This window comes from Callithrix jacchus, chromosome 4, assembly GCF_049354715.1.
Source record: "Callithrix jacchus isolate 240 chromosome 4, calJac240_pri, whole genome shotgun sequence".
In the NCBI taxonomy this organism is placed as follows: Eukaryota; Metazoa; Chordata; class Mammalia; order Primates; family Cebidae; genus Callithrix; species Callithrix jacchus.
The window spans coordinates 161,549,290-161,567,354 of record NC_133505.1 but is presented as its reverse complement, the minus strand read 5'-3'; the positions used below and the strand labels follow the sequence as shown (position 1 = coordinate 161,567,354).

At 37.6% G+C, this 18,065-nt stretch overlaps 1 protein-coding gene across 19 annotated transcripts in view; it reads right to left on the bottom strand.

The window, feature by feature from the left end:
• The window catches only part of SCAF8 (SR-related CTD associated factor 8), a 252,681-nt gene that overhangs the window by 169,899 nt on the left and 64,717 nt on the right, over positions 1-18,065 (bottom strand). For all 19 annotated transcript variants that reach the window (XM_078370342.1, XM_078370344.1, XM_078370345.1 and 16 more), the window contains 2 exons: positions 8,814-8,897; positions 4,821-4,865 (listed from right to left, as the gene is read on the bottom strand). In XM_078370342.1, the coding sequence (XP_078226468.1) occupies positions 4,821-4,865; positions 8,814-8,897 (129 nt within the window). The remainder of the gene's footprint in view (positions 1-4,820; positions 4,866-8,813; positions 8,898-18,065) is intronic.

Sequence of the window (18,065 nt, the reverse complement as noted above, 5' to 3'; positions counted from 1 at the left end):
CAAAAATAAAGCAGACAGAAAAATGTGAAAAGGAGAGACTGGCCTAGTCTCTCAGCCTACATCTTTCTCTCGTGCTGGATGCTTCCTGCCCTTGAACACTGGACTCCAAGTTCTTCAGTTTTGAGATGTGGACTAGCTCTCCTTGCTCCTCAAGCTTGCAGACAGCATATTGTGGGACCTTGTAATCTTGTGATCATGTAAGTTAATACTTAATAAACTTCCATTTATATATAAATATATATACACACACACACCCTTATTCATTTTAATAGGATATATACACACATATCCTATTAGTTCTGTTCCTCTAGAGAACCCTGAAACAGGATTCAAACGGAAGTTCTAAAACGTGTCTTCTAAAGTTTCCTGTATCTGTCTGTAACTCTGGCCTTTGCTGCTGCTTTTTTTTTTTTTTTTTGGAGACAAGGTCTTGCTTTGTTACCTAGGCTAGAGTGCAGTGGTACAGTTCACTACAGCCTCAACCTCCTCCTGAACTCAAGCAATCCTTCCATCTTAGCCACTTAAGCAGCTGGGATTAGAGGCACTTGCCACTCTGTTCAGTTAATTTTTGTAGTTTTGGGGCTGGGACAGGGTTTTCCCATGATTGCCCAGGCTGGTCTCAAACTCCTGAGGCTCAAGCAATCTGTAGCCTTGACCTCTCTCGAGATGCTAGGATTGCAGGCATGGGCCAGAGTCCCCAGCTCTTTCTGTCTTACAAAGCTAAGATACATTCAGCATATGAACTGATTTCTGACAAAATTAATTGGGACAAAGGCCAGACTATTCTTTAGAGTAGTTTTCCTGGCCTACAGGAAATATCTTTACAGTTGATTTTTCATTTACCATCATCATTTATTACTCCATAAATCTTTCATAACTAAAACATGGTTTCATGGATAACACATTACCAAACTGCAGCCACTCTTCTCCCTTACACCATTTTTGGTATGTGAAGAGAATATAAAATGGTATGGTCATCCTGGAAAAGCTTGTTTGTTTCTTATAAAATGAAAACATGTACTTACTATCCCAAAGAAATGAAAACTTACATTCACAAAAAAACTTTGGGCATACAAATGTTCCTAGAGGATTTATTCTAATAACCAAAAACTAGAAACAACCCAGATGATCCCCAAGGACTGAATGGTTAAACTGTGGTAAATTCACACCCTGAAATACTACTCAGAAATTAAAAGGAAGAAACTCTATGTCTCTTCTGGTTACTGTAGCCTTGTAGTATAGTTTGAAGTCAGGTAATGTGATGCCGCCAACTTTGTTCTTTTTGCTTAGGATTGTCTTGGCTATATGGGCTCTTTTTTGGTTCCATATGAAATTCAAAGTTTTTTCTACTTCTGTGTAAAATGTCAATGGTAGTTTGATGGGAATAGCATTGAATCTATAAATTACTTTGGGCAGTATGGCCATTTTTACAACATTGATTCTTCCTACCTATGCGGATGGAATGTTTTTCTATTTGTTTGTGTCCTCTGATTTCCTTGAGCAGTGGTTTGTAGTTCTCCTTGAAGAGATCCTTCACACTTCTTGTTAGTTGTATTCCTAGGTATTCTATTCTCGTTGTAGCAATTGTGAATGGGAGTTTATTCATGATGTGACTCTCTGCTTCGTGTATATTGTTGGTGTACAGGAATGCTTGTGATTTTTGCACATTGATTTTGTATCCTGAGACTTTGCTAAGGTTTGTTATCAGCTTAAGAAGTGTTGGGAGCAAAACCACAATGATATTCCATCTTACGCCAGTCAGAATGGTGACCACTAAAAAGTCAAGAAACAACAAATGCTGGCGAAGCTGTGGAGAAACAGGAACATTTTTACACTCTTGGTGGAAACGTAAATTAGTTCAACCATTGTGGAAGACAGTGTGGTGATTCCTCAAGGATCTAGAACCAGAAATACCATTTGACCTAGCAATCTCATTACTGAGTATATACCCAAAGGAATATAAATCATTCTAATATAAAGATGCATGCACACATATGTTTACTACAACACTATTCACAATAGCAAAGACATGGAATAAACCCAAATGCCCATAAATGATAGACTAGATTTAAAAAATGTGGGTACATATACACCATGGAATACTATGAAGCCATAAAAAGGAACCATCAGGTCCTTTGCAGTGACATGGATGAAGCTGGAAGCCATCATCCTCAGCAAACTAACATAGGAATGGAAAGCCAAAGATTCCATATTCTCACTCATAAGTGAGAGCTGAACAATGAGAACACATGGACACAGGGAGGGAAACAAAACATGCCAGGGCCAGTTGGGGGTGGGAGGGTGAGGGGAGGGAGAGCATTAGGACAAATAGCTAATGCATGTGGGGCTTAAAACCTAGATGACTAGTTCATAGGTGCAGCAAACCACCACGGCACAGGTATATCTATGTAATAAACCTATATGTTTTGCACTTGCATCCCAGAACTTAAAGTAACAATAAAAAAATTTTTAAAAAGGAAGGAACTATTTGATACATGCAACGATATGGTGAGATCTCAAGAGAATTATGCTGGCCAAAACAAGCCAATCTCAAAAGGTACATTTTGTAATATTCCACTTACATAACATTTTTGAAATGCAACATAGAGAAAAAGAACAGATTAATGACTGCCAGGCATTAGGGATGAGGAGAATGAACTGAGTGTGACTATAGAGTACACAGAAGGGAAACACAAGGGATCCTTGTGGTGAAGGAACTGTCCTATATCTTGACTGTGGTGACATTTATATGAATCTATGCATGTGATTAAATTGCATGGAACTAAACATATACATATACAAATGAGCGCATGTAAGACTATTAAAATCTGAATAAGGTTAGTGTGTCAATAGGTGACTGTATCAATGTCCTGGTTGTAATATTTTACTACAGTTCTACAAGATGTTATCACAGGGGAAACTGAGTGACAGGCACATGGGATCTCTACATGTTTTATTCCTACTGATTCAATGACATGTGAATCTACAATTAGCTCAAAATAAGTTTCACACACACACACATACACACACAAATTTTAACCATTACACAAATCTACTGCTGGATCTCTGATTTAAACAGGGTTAGGGGTAAAACATTCAACTTTTTCCACACACACTGGCCTCTTCAGACTGACTGTAATTATCTCATGATGGAGTAACTTTGCCCAATCCAGGTCTTCCTAAGATTCTGAAACATTTTATTCAAAGTACCCTATTCCAAATCAAATCAGTCAATAAGCATATATCCATAAATTCACTTTTATTCTTTAAAACTTTACTACTCAAATTGTGGTTTGTGAAGAAACATCATCTAGGAACTGTTATAAATGCAGAATCTCAGGTTCCTCTCCACATTCAGTGAATTAGAATCCACATTTTTAACAAAATTTCTAGGTAATTCCCATTCAGAAAGATTAAAAGGCACAGCGTAAGACATTATAACTTTTTGGCTGGGGACAGTGGCCTGTAGTCCCAGCACTTCGGGAGGCAAGGTGGGCGAATCATTTGCGATCAGGAGTTCAAGAACCAGCCTGGCCAGCATGGTGAAACCCCATCTCTACTAAAAATGCAAAAACAGTAGCTGGGCATGGTGACACATGTCTCTAATTCCAGCTACCAGGGAGGCTGAGGCAGGAGTATTGCTTGAACCTAGGAAACAGAGGTTGCAGTGAGCCAAGATAATGCTACTGCACTCCAGCCTGGGCTACAGAGTGAGATATGCTGATTGTATCTTAGCTTTATAAGACAGAAACAGCTGGGGACTCTGGCTCATGTCTGCAATCCTGGCGGCTTGAGAGAGGTCAAGGCTGGCAGATTGCTTGAGCCTCAGGAGTTTGAGACCAGCCTGGGCTCAGTCTCAAAAAAAAAACCAGATGTTAAAACTTTTAAAAAAAGATCTTTAATCAGAACAACAATCTCTGAGAAATACTTTTAAAAGCTTTAGGCCAAATAAAATTTCTAATCACTAACAGTTTTATACTTTAACTGAAACAGACAGCATACTTGTTATTCAACCCTGTATCTTAGCTACAAGTTACCTAACTACTTAATCTCCAAATATGTTTTATCAATACTACACCAAACACACACACACACAGACATTTTTGAGACAGGGTCTCACTCTGTGGTCCAGGCTGAAGTGAGGTGGTGCAATCTCAGCTCACTGCAACTTCCCCTGGGTTCAGACAATTAGGTGCCTCAGCCTTCCAAGTCTGAGATTCAGATGTCCGCCACCATGTCAGCTAATTTTTATACTTTTAGTAAAGACAGGCTTTTGTCATCTTGGTTAGGCTGGTCTTGAATTCCTGGCCTCCAGTGATCTGCCCACCTTGGCCTCCCAAAGTGCTGGGATAACAGGTGTGAGCCACTGTGCCCAGCCTATTAATACTATATTTCAAATATTGAGAAAACAAGAACTTAAAAATAAGAAAAAAGAACTGAATCACATAAAGGCTAACTGACTTATTCAGTTACCTAGCTAGCTGAATGACTGAAATCTCACTTCAAATCCCGCACCTTTCTCCCAGATGAAGAACATAAACACACTGAAACATTGCTGAATTCTTAAAGCCACATGACACTGATTCTCAAACTGGCGCTGCTTACATTTAGGCACATGAACATAGGCAGAATACAAACCTAAGCACAATTATCTGAAAGGCATTTTCATTTCTTAATTAGAAAATAAAATAACTGGAATCACTTTTTAACAGTCCATCAAAACAACTTAAGCTTGTGTATTTGATCTAAAGGAGAAAAGTACAGGAATTAATCTACAATTATAGTACATTTAGCACAAGTATGGAAAATTATATACTTACTTTCTGAATAAACTTCTCAACACTCTGTACCACATGCTTATAGAACTAAAAGAGGAAAAAAATGAAGTATGGTTTTAAAATCAGTTTCAGACTAAAATTTCCTGCTAATGATAGGTTTACATAGCTCCAAAGGTCTATCTGAACAATTATCTTAACCAAGAATTCTGAGACAAACATTTTTGTCACTTCACCATATGCAACCAGCTGTGCTATATAATTAGTAAAGGGCTTCTTTGAAGTAGGTAATCAGTGTGCCCAAAGTATGTTGCCTTGCCATAGATATAAAATAACGCTATTGAAGACTTTCTGAAAGCATACTTTAACAAACGGTTGTGTTGACAGCAAAACACTTGTGGTAAGTACTGGGGGGTGTATATTCTTAATTTCATGAAAGGAAAAGTACAGATTTGACACAGTATAATTTTTCAGTTAAATCAAGGTAAATTAGAAAAGATAACTACAAATAACATTAATAAATATATGTAAGGTAGTTGTTTTCAACTTCATTTATCTCCTTCTACTTCTCCTGGAAAATGAACTGCAAGAATATAAAACACAGCAATGTATAATATCCTAATGGATCAGACAACATGAATTAGCGGAAGTGAACATGTAGAATAAAAATTAGTAATGGGCCACTATCAATTGTGAGAAACTTAGATTTAAGTTTCATAAAATATAGTACTATGAATAAACTTGAGATGAATTATAAATTTAGCATAAAGTATATAGAATTTGTGCCTAATAAATTTTAATACCACAATAACAATACCATATTAGCATATTATTTCTGTTTAAATAACCAACTTAAGTTGTGCTTCTCTTTATACTTTTTTTTGTTTTTGAGACAAAGTCTCACTCTGTTGCCCAGGCTGGAGTACAGTGGCGCAATCTCGGCTCCCTGCAACTCCTGCCTCACAAGTTCAAATGATTCTCCTGCCTCAGCCTCCCGGGTAACTGGGACTACAGGAGCACGCCACAACGCCTAATTTTTGCATTTTTAGTAGAGATGGGGTTTCACCAGGTTGGCCAGGCTGGTCTCAAACTCTTGACCTCAACTGATCCACCTGCTTCGGCCTCCCAAAGTGCTGGGATTACAGGCATGAGCCACCGCGCTTGGACCCCTTTATACTTTTCTTCTCATGAATTATGCTTTTTAAGGAACATTCCCCTAGACAGAAGAAATATGAACATTTGACTAAACCTCAGCACTAAATCCAGTATTTATAAAATCAAAAATAAAGGAAAACGTCATGAACTCATATTCACCAAATCAAACCAAACCCAAAGTTTAAGTTTGGCTAAAGTTACTTACAATAAAGTAACAATTTACTCAATGGTTTCAGTTATTTAAATAAAAAAGCTAAAACAACTACTTAAGTGGGCACTTTATAGGCACCTAAACATTTAAAAATCAATATGCAAAATATTAAGTAACTACACATGAATAAAGAATTCTTCTGGAAGACACCTTGCCAGTGTTCTCTGCTTCTAGTTACTATACATAATTAGAATAAAACTGCTTCCTAAATCTTAACTGAAAGTTTAGTAATTCTCATAGGCCTTCTTCCACAATAGGTTATCTGGGAGGTTTTGTTGACAGTGTAATATTAACCATCATCACTCATTAATTACTTCTATATAAAAAACAATGACTTACCTCAATATGAAACACAGTATCATTTAAATCTGATGTATTAATAATATGTAGTTTACAATACCAGGTATTATACACACACACACACACACACACACACACACAGACACACACACATATATCCTAAATGCCATTTAAAATAACAAAGTAGTAAAAAATAACTGGTCTGGACTCTTCAAAAACATCAATGTCACAAAAAAACAAGGGCTGTGTGACACGACAAGTAAGTATAATGTGTGATCTCGACTGGATTCTGAAAAAAACAGGGTTGAAAGCAACAGCTACTAGTCAACAATGCAACAACATTAAAAGTAAGAATGAACTGTATAATATATAAAAAATATTATATCAAAGTAAAAGTGAAATTTCTTGCATGTGATTGGTATATTATGGTTCCCTAGGAAAATGTCTTTATTCTCAGGAGTTTCAAATTCAAGCATGTATCAAGGATTGTTATTATGAATGAAGTCTGAAACTAACTTCCATATGTAGCAAAACATTAACAATTGGCAAATCCAAGGGAATAATATGTCCTGCTCACCATAATAATTTGAACTTATGTTTAAATTTTTTCAAAATTCAAAACATTAAAAATAAGTCAAAATAGTAAAATATATCATAATAATAAATATTACACTGTTTTTAAAAAACATTTAATCTTCTAAGTACTTTTTTTTAAAAAAAACTTTGAGACAGGGTCTCACTATGTTGCCAGGCTGGCCTCAAACTCCTGGGTTCAAGCGATCCTTCTGCCTCAGCCTACCCAGTAGCTGGAACCACAGATGTGTGCCACTGTGTCCAAAAAGTTAGACTCTTGGTTGACAGAGTTCTGGATTTTAATTCTAGCTATATTTACTCCTACTACTGCAAATTACTTAATTTTTCTCAGACCCATCTGACATCTGAAAAAAAAAAAATTCTGTTTGGACCTATACCTCATTGACTCTATTAAGAAAGTACTCTGCTCGACAAGTTATATAAAGTGCATCAATTACTAATTTTCAGAGAGTAAAACTAATACATGTTTGCATACTCTAAAATGATCATGATCATAAAAGTCAGATCATAATGTAGAATAGCATAAAATACAAGAGAATAAAATCATTCTATAGTGAGTCTATCTAGTACTCTAAAAAATCATGTCTTTGAAAAATTGTCTCACTTCAAAGTGCTTACTGTTATTGTTGTTGTCCTCTCTGATGTTCTGGCATGTAACTACATGAATTTAACTATAGATGTAAGAGAGTAACAAGTCTGAAAACTAAGCTTTAGCCACTAGAAAACTGCAAAACCAACTAATTATCTCAATTTTCTCCCAGTAGTAATTACTAGTACATAGGAATTTGTTAAATCTAATACGCTGCTATTATTTAAAAGATAATTTAAATACTTGGTGCTTTTGGTTATGGTTAATATTTTAATTACGAGCAGGAAAACCTATCACTGAATAGTCATAGGTTAATACCTACTTAATTAGAAATAAGTACTCATTCATTCCCAATTTTAAGAGGCCTACTAATTGAGAGAATCCCTGGGGATTTCTTTGGGCTATGGCTGACCTTGAAAAGATTCTTTTGCCAGAAAATTTTCTATAAAATTTTGTGCATGTATGTATTTCTCCAGAGACAATCCAACCTTTTCCTGACATTTTCAGAAGTATCCACGAGTCAATATAGGTTCAAAACCTACTTTATCAGAGCAATGGTTAAATGCCTATGGCCTTTTCCCACAGTTCAAATACCTTAAGTAGAATGAGGCATAATTACATCCCCTGAGGGCCTATTTTCTAACCTATAATAATAGAATCAATAAGAAAAAAATAAATATATCAATATACAGAAACGTTTTATCAATTCGTATTTCAAGATTCTACCAAGTTAGTATGGCAAAAGACAGTGTTAAACACATTCTCCATAAAGTGGATATATCAAAAATATTACCTAAGAAATTTAAGGAAAAAGGACTGCTTCAAAAAAATTTATGGAACAACATTTAAGGAAAAATATTTATTAAGATATTAAATGTTTGGCAGGCTGAGACAAGAGGATCACTTGAGCCCAGGAGGTCAAGGCCACAGTGAGCTATGATTGTGCCACAGCAGTCCAGCCTGGGTGACAGAATAAGACCTTGTCGCTAAAATATAATAATAATTTTAAAATAAACATTGTTTAAATGGGAGTGTCTACAGATGACAGATTTTCTTTTTTGTGTTTTTCCACAATATGTGTTAACACTGTAAAGTGAGAAAGAACACATAATCCATAAAAATTACCCCCCATCCAAACTATTAATATAGTTTTTCTTTTGAAAATAGAAGAGTAAAATTTATTACTCACCTTAATAGCTTTGATGGCTGCTTTAGTAATTTGGGTCATTTTCGCTTTAGAAATGGGTGGTTTATAGTCATTCAGGGAATACAACTGATGAAAAAAGAATAACAAATTTTACATACAGCAAAACTCTCCCAGCAATTACATGCAACTATCAAATATGTTCATTTTTATATTTTCAATGAAACCACAATCAAGTTCAACATCATTACCCATCAGGGAAATGCAAATCAAACTATAATGAGCTACCACTTCACACTTACTTCCTTATAATCAAAAGACAGTAACAAGTGTTAGCAAGGATGTGGAGAAACTGGAACCCTCAGACAATACTGGCAGGAATGAAAAATGTTGCACAGCAGCTTTGGAAAACAGCTTGACAGTTCCTCCAAAGATTAAACACAGTCAATATATAACCCAGCCAATTCTACTTCTAGGTATGCACCCAAGTGAACTGAGAACATAAAATCACATAGAACTTGTACATGATACTTTTTCCTGTCTGAGGGTTGAAAAAGAAAGAAAGAAAAAGAAACCTGTACATAGGTGGTCACTGTAACTTTATTCATATAAAATTCATAAAAAGGCAGACACCCAAATGTATGTCAGCTAATAAGTAAACAAATATCTATTCAATGAAATATGAGCCATAAAAAAAAAAGTACTGACACATGTTACAACCCGAATAAACCTTGAAAACATTATGATAAACTAAAGCAGCCAGATAAAAAAGGCAATATATTATATAATTCCATTTATATGTAATATCCAGAAAGGGCAAATCTATTGGTGGTTGTCTAGGGCTGAAAGACTTAGAGATAAATGAAGAATCACTGCTGATGAGTAGAGTGTTTCTTGTTGGGATGATGAAAGTATTTTAAAATGGGAATGTGGTGATGGTTGCACAGAACCACTGAATTGTATACTCTATGTTGACTAGTTATATGCTATGTATCTTAATAAAACTGTTTTTAAAAATCAAGGGCTCTGGCCAGGCATAGTGGCTAGTGCCTGTAATCCTAGCGCTTTGGAAGGCCTAGGCAGGCGGATGATCACCTAAAATCAGGAATTCAAGACCAGCCTGGCCAATACGGTGAAACCCCGTTGCTACTAAAAACACAAAAAATTAGCTTGGTGTGGTAGCAGGCACCTGTAATCCCAGCTACTCGGGAAGCTGAGGCAGGAGAATTGGTTGAACCCAGGAGGCAGAAGCTGCAGTGAGCTGAGATCATGCTGCTGTACTCCAGTCTGGGAGTCTCCAGAGGGAGACTGTCTCAAAAAAAAAAAAAAACAAAAAAAAAAACAAGGGCTTTAATGTTTAACAAGAATCCCACCCCATTCCCCAATATGTTTTTAATTTTTGTTTTTTTGAGACAGGGTCTCACTGTGCCATCTAGGCTGGAGTTTAGGGGCACGATCAAGGCTCACTGCGGGCTCTACCTCTTGGGTTCAAATGATCCTCCCACCTCAGCCTTCGCTGGGACGACTATATGTGCATGCTACCACACAGGCTAATTTTTTTATGTTTTGTAGAGGTGGGGTTTTACCATGTTGCCTGGTTGGTCTTGAACTCCTGGACTCAAGCTATCTGCCTACTTTGGCCTCTGAAAGTGCTGGGTTTATAACCATGAGCCACAGAAACTGGCCTACCTCCAAATCTTTGTTTTGAAATTTCTCATATAAGCAAAGGGAAAGAATACTACTTCAATGTGATGGAATCAGGCAACAGACAACTAAACTTAAATGAATACTGATTAAAAGTTCTATTGTATGCATAAATGCTGATTTTTAAGTATAATATTGTAAGATATTAGAAGTCTGGAAACTAAACTTTGGCCATCAGAACACTGCAGAAACAACTTCAACAGATTTTACATGCAATTCAAAAAGAATTTCTTGGTTAATTAACTACAAACTTAGAGAATCCTCCATACATTTTACTCTAGCATCCCTTACAACATTCAATTTTATTCATTTTTGCCCTTTTTATCTCTGAAATCTGCCCAGTTTTCCCCATATTTGTCTCCTCTCACACTTTTTACCAACTCGTATTTCAAAATCCTAACCACCACCATACCATGACCACAGTCCAATTTAATCTCTCACCTGAAGAACATCTAAATAAATGTGGTATGTTCTCCCTACCATGTTTACAGCTATCCTCCCCGCACCTCCAACTTCTATTTTGGATTTCAGGGGTACATGTGCAGGTTTGTTACTGAGTGTATTTGGTGATGCTGAGATTTGTGGTACAAAAAGATCCCATCACACAGGTACTAAGCTTAGTGCTGCCCAACAGTTCTCGAACCCCTTCCTCCCTCCCTCCTCTAGCAGACCCCAATAACTACTGCTGTCATCTCTATGTCCATGAGTACCCAATGTCTAACTTTCACTTGTGAGAACACGTAACATTTAGTTTTCTGTTCCTGCATTAATTCACTTCAAATACAGCTATCTATTCAGAAACTAATCTGATCAGGTAACTGACACTCACTCACTCCTACTACCCACCCACCTTAAAATGGTCAATGACTTCGCACTCTTTGGATAAAAATGAAAAATCTGTGTATTTAAAGCCCTATCCATTCTAACTCCTGTCTACCTTTCCCGCCTCATATCACACCATTGTTCCACCCTTCTATTGCAGACACTCAGTGGTCTTTTTTCATTTCCCTGCCACAGGGCCTTTAAAATAAGGCTTGTTTCCTCTATTTGGAATACTCTCTACCAGGGTCTCTCCACTAGTTAATAGACACCTATCCATCTTAAAGCATCACCTAATGAGGAAAGGCTTCCCAACCTCCCCAACCAGATCAATAATCCCTCTTGTGCTATCATTTATAATACTTTTGAAGCATTTACTGTTGCAATCTAATGTTTACTTGTAGGATTATTTAACTAATAGTTGATTTTTAATCAAGTATTAGTTAAATAATCCTACTAAACTCTTAAGTTAAATTGCATTAAAGAACTTTGTCTCTTCTTGTCACAGGGTGATGCTGACTGACAAGGAGAGACAAAGGACCTAAGTTCCTTTAATGCAATTTAACTTAGTAAGAGTTTAACCGAGGTCAGGCACAGTGGGTTCCACTTGTAATCCCAGCACTTCTGGAGGCCAAGGCAGGTGGATCATTTGAGGCCAGGAGTTTGAGACCAGTGTGGCCAACATGGAGAACCCCCATCTCTACTAAAAATATAAAAATTAGCTGGGTGTGATGGTACATGCCTGTAATCCCAATTACTTAGGAGGCTGAAGCACAAGAATTGCTTAAACTTGGGAGATGGAAGTTGCAGTGAACCTATACCACTGCACTCCAGCATGGGTGACAGAACAAGGCTTTGTCTCAAAAAACAACAACAAAAAAGTTTAACCAAAGACTAACTGCTGCCCAAGTGGAAATTAATCCTGGTTGAAGTGCAAACATGCCTCCCCTTTAAGTTCTCATACAGGCACCCATCTGTTCATAATGGTTGACAAGGATTAGGATCCCATCACATACTAAGAACTTTTTTTTTTAGACAGGGTCTCGCTTTGTCACCAAGGCTGGAGTGGTACAGTGGCACGAGCACAGCTCACAGCAGCCTTGATCTCCCAGGCTCAACTGATCCTCCTACCTCAGCCTTCCAAGTAGCTGGGACTGTAGGCACAGACCACCACACTCAACTTTGTGTATATTTTATCATTTACAACTGTAACATACATAGCGCTATTCGCAGGAAAGAGAAACATAAAGATGTAGTATTAATCATAACTGCAAAAAACTAACTTCTAGTATAATAATTTTATAGCCACCTTCTGGTGCTTTGCAGTGAGTTCAACTGTGAGCAACCACTTAAAATGCCATGTGATGTTACCATTTCTGCATCAGCAGTTTCTCTCTCTAGTAAACTTTATATCACAGTAAAAAATGATCTCTTGCAGTTCTCGAGAATTTTTCATTGTGTTTAGTGCAGTAACATAAACCTTGAATGCCACCACAGACCCATGGGAAGTGGCACTAGTGATGCTGTAGGTGTTCTCAAGAAGCAGAGAAAAGTCACAACAAGGAAAGTGCCGAATTACTTGATATGTACAGTAGGTTGAGGTCTTCTGTAGCAGCTGTCCACTTCTTCAAGATAAATGAATCCAGCATAAGGACCATTGTCAAAAAAGAAAAGGAAATTCATGAAGCTGTCACTGCAGCTACCCCAAAAAACGAAACACCTCTAACATTTTCTGAAATACCTTTCTATTTTTTATTGAAAATGCAGCCTCTGTGTGGGTATAGCATTGTTATAAGAAAGGCATGCCTACAGATGCTAATACCATTAGAGAAAAAGCTAAGTCATCATATGATTCCTTAAACAAAAGCGAGATGAAAGATCTAAAGCCGGAGAATTTAATGCTAGCAAAGGATTGCTTGATCATTTTAAGATAACAGGAAGTCAGGCATGGTGGCTCATGCCTATAATCCCAGTAGTTTGAGAGGCCAAGGCAGGAGGATCACTTGATTCCAGGAGTTCAAAACTAGCCTGGGCAACATGGTGAGACCTCATTTCTCTAAAACACAGAAAGAAACATTAGCCAGCATGCTGGCCTGTGCCTGTAGTCCCAGCTACAGGCTAAGGTGTGAGGATCACTTGAACCTAGGAGGCAGAGATGGCAGTGAGCTATGATTGTGTCACTATACTCCAGCCTGGGTGAAAGAGTGAGACCCATGTCAGAAAAAGAAAGAGAGAGGGAGAGATAGAGAGAGAGAGAGAGAGAGAAACAGAGAAAGTAAGGAAAGGAAGGAGAGAAAAGAGAGAGAGAGAGAGAGAGAAAAGAAAACAGGAGAAACAGCTTCTGCCAACCAAGAGGCAACAGACAATTTCCCAGATATCACTTAGAATTTGGCTAGGGGTGGTGGTTCACATCTGTAATCCCAGCACTTTGGGAGGCGGAGGCCGGCAGATCGCGAAGTCAAGAATTCAAGACGAGCCTGGCCAACATGGTGAAACCTCTACTAAAACTGCAAAAATTAGCTGGACATGGTTGCACATGCCTGTAATTCCAGCTATTCAGGAGGCTGAGGCAAGAGAATTGCTTGAACCAGGACCTGGGAGGCAGAGGTTGCAGTGAGCCAAGACTGTGCCACTGCACTCCAGCCTGGGCTATAGAGCAAGACTCCATCCCCCCGCCCAGCCCCCCACCAAAAAAAAATTTAACAATGTCGTTGAGGAGAATGGGTATCTCCCTGAACAGGTTTTTGCAGATGAAAGTACCCTATTCTGGAAACACACACACACACACACAAACGGAACAATTGTCGGTAAAGAAGAGAGGCAAGCACCAGGATTTAAGTCAGGACGGGATAGGCTAACTACTGTTTTGTGCAAATGCAGTCAGGTTTATAGTCAGGACTGCCCTTTCTATAAAGCTGCTAATCTGAGCCTTGATAGAAAGACAGACACTGGCTACCAGTCTTTTGGTTGTACAGCAGGAAGGCCTGGGCAAGAACACTTTTTTTGGACTGGTTCCATCAATGCTTTGTCCCTGAAGTCAAGAATTACCTTGCCAGAAGGGACTGCCTTTTAAAATTCTTTTCATACTGGACAATGCCCCTGACCACCCAGAACTCCATGAGTTCAACAATGAAGGCATCAAAGTAGTCTACGTGTCACCAAACAAGACATTTCTAATTCAGCCTCTAGATCAGGGAGTCATAAGGATCTTTGAGGCTCATTATACACTGTACTCTATAACAAGGATTGTCAATGCTGTGGAAGAGAACCCTAAAAGAACATCATAGGAGTCTGGAAGTATTACACCACTGAAGATGCCACCATTGCCACACACACACACACACACACACACACACACACACGCACACACAAAGCTGTGAAAGCCATGAAGCACAAAGCAATAAATTCCTGCTGGGCAAAACCTTATCCAGATGTTGTCTATGACTTCATAGGATTTATAACAGAGCCAATCAAGGAAATTATGAAATTGTGGATACAGCAAAAACAAAAAAGCTGGAGGGAGGTGAAGTATTTCAGGATATGAATCTTGGATAAATTCAAGAGCTAACAGATCACATCAAAGGAATTAGCAGAAGACAACTTGATGGACAAGACTGCTTCCAAACCAGTGCCAGATGGTCAGGAAGAAGCAGAAGATGCAGCGCCAGAAAAATAAATCTACTTTAGACAATCTGGCAGAAGAGTTACAATTATTCAAGACTGCTTTTAACTTATTTTTAGAACACAAACCCTCCTATGGCACAAGCACTGAAATTAAAGCCAACAATGGAAGAAGGATTGGTACCATGGTATAGAGACATTTTTAGAGAAATAAAAAAGCAAAAAAGTCAGACAGAAATTATGATTTCTGTAAAGTTACACTGAGTGTGTCTGCCTCTCCCGCCTCCCCTTCCACCTCCTCCACCTCTTCTGCCTCTGCCACCCCTGAGACAGCAAGACCTCTCCCCCTTCCTCAGCTACTCAACATGAAAACAATGAGAATAAAGATCCTTATGATGATCTACTCCTACTTAATGAATAGTAAATATAGTTCCTCTTCCTTACATTTTCTTAATAACATTTTCTTTTCTCTGACTTTAACACAGTATAAACACAAATACAAAATATGTGTTCATCAACTGCTTATGTTATTGGTAAGGTTTCTGGTCAACGGTAGTCTATTATTAGTTGGGGAAGAGTCAAAAGTTAGATGATTTTCAACTACTCAGGGGATTGGTGTCCCTAAACCTCCAGTTTTTCAAGGGTCAGCGTACATATGCTTCCAACTAATTATTTCTCTAGAGTCTCCAAAGTCTAACTCGTTAAATATGACAATCAGAAAACATTATTTCACCTAATTCTTCACTGAATGCCCTTACTAAAATTTAATATGAATTCCTCAATTTTAAAGAAGGTTGATAAAAATTTCCCCCAGAACAGTGTCTTTTACTGACCCTATTAAAGAAATAGTCTACTTAAATTCAGAAACGAGACAGTGATTCAGTTAGTTGGTGCTTACCTTTTGTCAAAGATGTATGAGTTAACATGTTTCCTGCTTTCTTTCCTTGGCGTCTAGGGATCTTGCTGATATTTTTATTCTACTAATCTGAACACACATTTCTAATGTCTACTGACATCTATTTCTCTGCTATATTTAACTAGTGTCATTGTATACAAAAATAAACTGTTTTCTATGGTTTTTCATTTTGTTAATTAAGCTGTTTCACAGTTCTTTTTAAATCAGTTGGAGTATAAGTTTACTCGACATTTACTGAACTAATGTGAATCTAGCACATGACTTCAGAAGCACTTCGTCGTCATGTAGTTTCCAAGTAAATTTGTCCAAAATGTAGGTGTTCTATACAGTCCACTACTGCTCAATCCCAAGCATCAAACTTAATCCTCCAAAGACCTCCATCTGACAGTGCTGGTGGCAGAGTGTTGAGCATAGCTGCCGTCCAAGGACCTCCATCAAAGACCATTTGTTGAAAATTTTATGAATGACACTATAACAATTAGTACTCTGGAAAAAGAATATGATGATGATGCTGGCCCATTAGAAGCTTTTAATGAACTTCTTTAAATAATGTACACAGAGACTGTATTTAACTGCTTTACATCTACAAGACAATGCCTGGTACACAAAAAGCATTCAATAATCTACCTTCATTATACAACTGATAATTTATTAATACTGCATACTGCTATTGGGAACTACCAAGTTTCATTCCAATTCTCATTCTAATCAGATATGTTAACCTGCCTCCAAGAATTGGGAATGTTATTCTCTTCATATTCTCAAAATCTAATCCAGGTTAGAAAACAAATCATGGTTTTACACTGAAAAATGCTGAAAAAGAATGAAAAAGCTGATCTGGGACCTTTCTTTTCCTTTGCCTGCTGGTTCCCATCTCTAAGCTTGGGTTAGAAGATTACAGCTACACGCTCGGCTTGGGCTCTCCAACTACCCAGTGTTCTCTATAGGTTTCCATCTTACCAGTCTACTTGGGATCTGGCTCCCTGCTGCCATGTTTTCCAGTCTTAAGTGGCTGTTGATCCCAGTTAGTTTGTTCCATCATATTCTACCTTTTCTAGGGCTACTGGTGCCTGCTGTGCTATTACTCACTCTGAACTCTGCTTCCTAAAGGTAAGTTTATTCCCCACATATGCCATGTTCTAATACTATCTAATGTAAAATGACCATACCCTTTACTTGCGTGCAAACTCTCTATGCTCATCTGACCTCAGGGATTGAAATAAACAACCAGTCCTCACCTGTCCTTTCCTTTGGCAACTCAATACTTATTTCAGTTAAAATATACTAAACAAGAGCCTTGGTTTTCAGTCTAATTAATTCATTCTTCATGTTTCAACTTCTATCATGTACATTTAAGAATGTTCTTAAACTTGCAAAAGTTTAAATTGTAGGCACCACAGCAAATGCGTATTTTTAATGTGAAGACTTTTTAGTCAAATCAATTTTTGATTTGAATCAAGGTTTGAAGAATCTTTTACCTAAACTGAGATGGCTACTCCATCACAAAACTTATCTCTAATCAAGATCTTAAAAGCACTCATCAATTAGGTCCCACATCAGCAAACTTTTTCTGAAAAGGGCCAGATAGTAACCATTTTAGTCTTTGCAGGTCATACTGTCTCTGTCACAACTACTCAGCTCTACCCTTTGTAGCAGGAAAACAGCCATAAAGAATTTGTGTATGAATTGGCACAGTGTGTTCCAATAGAACTTATTTATAAAACCATGCCAACCCCTGGATTCTGAATCCTACAGATGTGGGGTTTATTTCTGTTTCAGATATAAGCATTGCAATCTCACATCTCTGGAGAGTACATTTATGTCCTTCCTTCCTCTATGCACTGAACTCATTATTCAAAATCCAAAATTTAACAAAATGTTGTACTTCATGCTTATTTCAAGTAAGTTTCTTCACTTCAAAAATTGTAGTTCCTGTCCCAATTTTAGCAATATTAAATGAATTCTACTGACCCTAAAGAGCCTAACAACTTATGTTCAGTTATATCCCAGAGAACCATCAACGTCTTGCTCATGTACAAAATTGCTGGTTCTATGATCAATGGAATTAACCTGAAGCATGAATCTAAAATAACTAAATATAATCAATTCAATTCATCTTTTTTTTTTTTTTTTGAGATGGAGTTTTGCTGTTGTTACCCAGGCTGGAGTGCAATGGTGTGATCTCTGCTCGCCACAACCTCCGCCTCCTGGGTTCAAGCAATTCTCCTGCCTCAGCC